This window comes from Coffea arabica, chromosome 2c (genome assembly GCF_036785885.1).
Source record: "Coffea arabica cultivar ET-39 chromosome 2c, Coffea Arabica ET-39 HiFi, whole genome shotgun sequence".
Taxonomy (NCBI): domain Eukaryota; kingdom Viridiplantae; phylum Streptophyta; class Magnoliopsida; order Gentianales; family Rubiaceae; genus Coffea; species Coffea arabica.
This window is the reverse complement of record NC_092312.1, coordinates 19,218,104-19,221,575: the sequence shown is the minus strand read 5'-3', so window position 1 is coordinate 19,221,575 and position 3,472 is coordinate 19,218,104. Positions and strand designations below refer to the sequence as shown.

Here is a 3,472-nt window from a genome sequence, read left to right as displayed (position 1 = left end):
GGAGGAACTTCACCTTATTGCAACATCAACTGCAGAAAAGAGTTTTCATTACAGACAAGGACATTTATCTTCAGCAAAAGAGTGTGTTCGGATAGAGTATTATTTGAAAAGGCCAATTTGCAGGATGGGAAGACATTGTCAAGTCTATAATAATTTCAGTGATGCATACACGAGAATTTCATAGCTAGGTAGACGAGAATAGAACAAACTACCTTTATCTTTTATCATTACATCCTCTCGTTGTTGTGTAGTCCTACGTGACATGCGTCAACCAGAGACCGGAAGCCCTTTGACTGCAAGGTTGAGAATTTTATTCTCTCAAAGGTTTAGGAGATAATATGGGGTCATCTGAAACAAAGAGAGAGTAGGTGCAATATCCATGACAAAAATGAGTTAAGGGGCTTGAGAAATGATTCGCAGATCCTTCCATTCCATTTTCACATCTTAATATCAGAATTCAAGGTGCAAAAGAAAATCAATTAGAACATTTGAAGAACATAACATATTAATATTGCATTTTTGCATATCGAAAACCAAGCACGTAAAATGGCAACTTGCCGAGGCAAAATTTTAAAACTAAGTAAAAACGAAAATAGTTCTTAAACATTAAACAGCTCGATTCTGAAGCTGTAAACCGTACCATAAAAAGCATCCTGCTGCTGAATGTACATTCAATTAGACTACACAAGAAAAATAAAGGAAAATGCCCAAGTTGCTCTACATCATTAAGTTCTACAGGCATTAAAAAAACAAAAAAGTAGCTAAAACTACAACAGGATAGATCCAAATTTCACTAAGCAGCCTTGACCTTATCATCACCTACAACGTTGAGTATTGGAAGAGTGCTTAGGAACTCATCCAGACCCTCAAAAAAACCACTCCCCTCAATGATATCCTCCTCCCCACGGCCTGTTCCATTTCCTTGGACCACCCTTGGTGCAGGCTCTTCAACCTCATTATTAAATTCCACATTCAAGTCTAACTTCCCAAAGTCCTTTGCAACTCTCGCAGAATGCCTCCTTCCACAAGTAGCAGCCACTTTCTTACTTGACTCTGCAGAGGGTGCATTAGGCACTTCAACACCCTCTTGAACAACCAAGCCTTCTCGCACATTCTCACTCTCCCCTTTAGGATTCTTCCCCTTGTCAACCTTTGGTGGTCTGCCTCTGCGACCAGGTGTTCCTGTTCCTTTATTTTTCACAACCTTCATTTTCTTCTCGCCTTTTGCTTTCTTCTTCCTCATTTCAGTTCGCCAATCATCATCAGATTCCTCACTTGGATCCGAATATTCCAAAAACACATCCTCATCATCTACATAAACTCTTGGACCTGAACTCTTCTTTTTACTACCCACATTCCCACTCCTCGGTCCCGCAGCATTATTTTTCCCATTATTCACATTCCAATTCCCAGCATTCCCATTGCTTCCCATCCCTTTTGGACAAGTAAACATAGGCGAAAATGGAGTCCATTTTCCACCCTTCCCCCTGTTCCTCTCCAAAATCTCCATGGAAACCCCCAATGGCATTAATCCCCAACAACAAAAGTATGCATCCTGGCCATCAACAATGGGGGGTGGTGATGGAAGCTCCACCCCTTGAAACGCCTTCCTACAATTCTGACATTTCAAGGTACAATCCGCATAAACACTAGGATACTCGTACATATAATAACAATAAGGACATGCTGTCCAGAAACTCAATGCCCCACCATCTGATGATCCATCCTTTCCCCTCTCCTCGTCTCTTCGATTAACGTCACTATTATTACCAACGTCAACATCATCATCATGAACATTATTGTTATCATTAGTATTACTAGCGTTGCCAATACTACTAGAAAAATCATGGGTTGCATTGTTACCCATCAAATTATCTTTCCTCTGCTGCTGCTGGGGTTGGGGCTGGGGCTGGGGCTGGGGCTGGGGCTGAGGTGGAAGCTGGGCCTGGGGTTGAGGCGGGGGCTGGGGTTGCCTCCCTTGCTCTCTACTCAGATTCTGCTGCGGCAAATTTTGACTGATGGGTTGACGAGTCAGATTTTGCGGGGGTAAAATCTGACTCCGGGTTGGTTCTCTAACCGTCCCATGTTGGGGCTGGGTGGGCTGCATCACTTGTTCTCGATTGCTCATTGCATGCTGAGGCATCACCTGAAAATTTATCTCAAATGGCTGATAGTTAACATGTTCCCTAGGGCTAGCCGGATTAAACCCAGGAGGGACAGGACTCATCGGGTTGACTCTGAGGTGAGCCATCAGCTCGCTATCGTACATGTTCTTTCTAGAGGGGTTAGATAATACTTGCCAGGCATTAACCACAAGTGTGAAGGCTTGATCGGCAAAGGGGAGCTTATTCTTCTGCGGGTTTAAAAGAAGTGCGAGCTTCCGGTACTGACCGGCGATGAGCTCGGCGTCGCGGGACTGCTGAGGGGTGAGCTGCAGCACAGAATACCAGTCGTGGAGGTTGTTGATCCGCTTATCTCCGGAGAGGAGGGTGTCGGCAACGGCGATTATTTGGTCCGCGTACAAAAGGGTCGGGTCGGATTCTCTTGCCCGGGCCGCGAATGATTTGCTACCCACGAGGTCACGTCCAGCTAAAAGCTTCTCGGCTATAGATAACCACCGTAGAGCTTCCGCTCTGGTGGTGGCGCTGCTGCTGCTGCTGGTGGCGGCCGTGGTGGTGAAAAATGGAAGCTCCATTTTTATTGTATTTTATTTTTATTTTTGTTTTGTTTTGTTCTGGGGAAGTGAAGAGCACTACTGATAGACTTCTGCCGAGCATAAAGTGGGTAGTGTGATTTTTCGGGTGGACAAGAAGGTACACGTGTTTTGTAAGGGAAGGATTTTAAAATAATTTTCTTGGGTAGGGATAAAGGGGGAGTTTTGTAATTTGATGAGGGTGTTCAAATGCGTGTAAAATGTGCTTTAATTGCACTTGGGGTGTAGATTCTGACAACGGTAACCGGTACACCCGACATTCAGAGTTATTTTTTGAAGTTTTTTTTTTGTAGAAAATAGATTCAATTGTCGTTTCTCTAACCTCCATGTAACCAAAACATATTGTAATACTTTAATATATACGAGATAAATAATTTTTCTAGTATTTTTGTAGCAAAAAATATATTATAATAATTTGATGTATATAAAATAATCAAAAAATATGTTCATAAAAAAAAATTTTAAGAAAAATTGCGATCTAAACAAACTTAAAGCTCCGAGTCAAAAGTCGAAGGAGGTTTCCAGGTTGATTTTGCCACCCACACTTCAGCCTTGTTTGGCTGTTTATCAACAGGGATGCAGAGAAATTTTTTTCGTTTTTCTTTTGGTAATGGATCGCTTAAAAACTAGTTTCATACTTCCATTGACGAAGAGAAAAGGGATTAATCATGTCATGTCAATTGGCCGACGAGATCAAATTGGCTGTATGTTTGATGATATGACAAGTTAGAACTTACGAATTGAGTATCTATTTTTTGC

General features: G+C 42.3%; 1 protein-coding gene across 1 annotated transcript; it reads right to left on the bottom strand.

Moving 5' to 3' along the window:
- Positions 1 to 581: 581 nt before the first annotated feature.
- On the bottom strand, positions 582 to 2,803 carry LOC113726592 (uncharacterized). Its single transcript, XM_027250397.2, has one exon. The coding sequence runs from the start codon at positions 2,693 to 2,695 to the stop codon at positions 794 to 796; it is 1,902 nt and encodes a 633-aa protein (XP_027106198.1). The 5' UTR covers positions 2,696 to 2,803; the 3' UTR covers positions 582 to 793.
- Between the last annotated feature and the right edge of the window lie 669 nt (positions 2,804 to 3,472).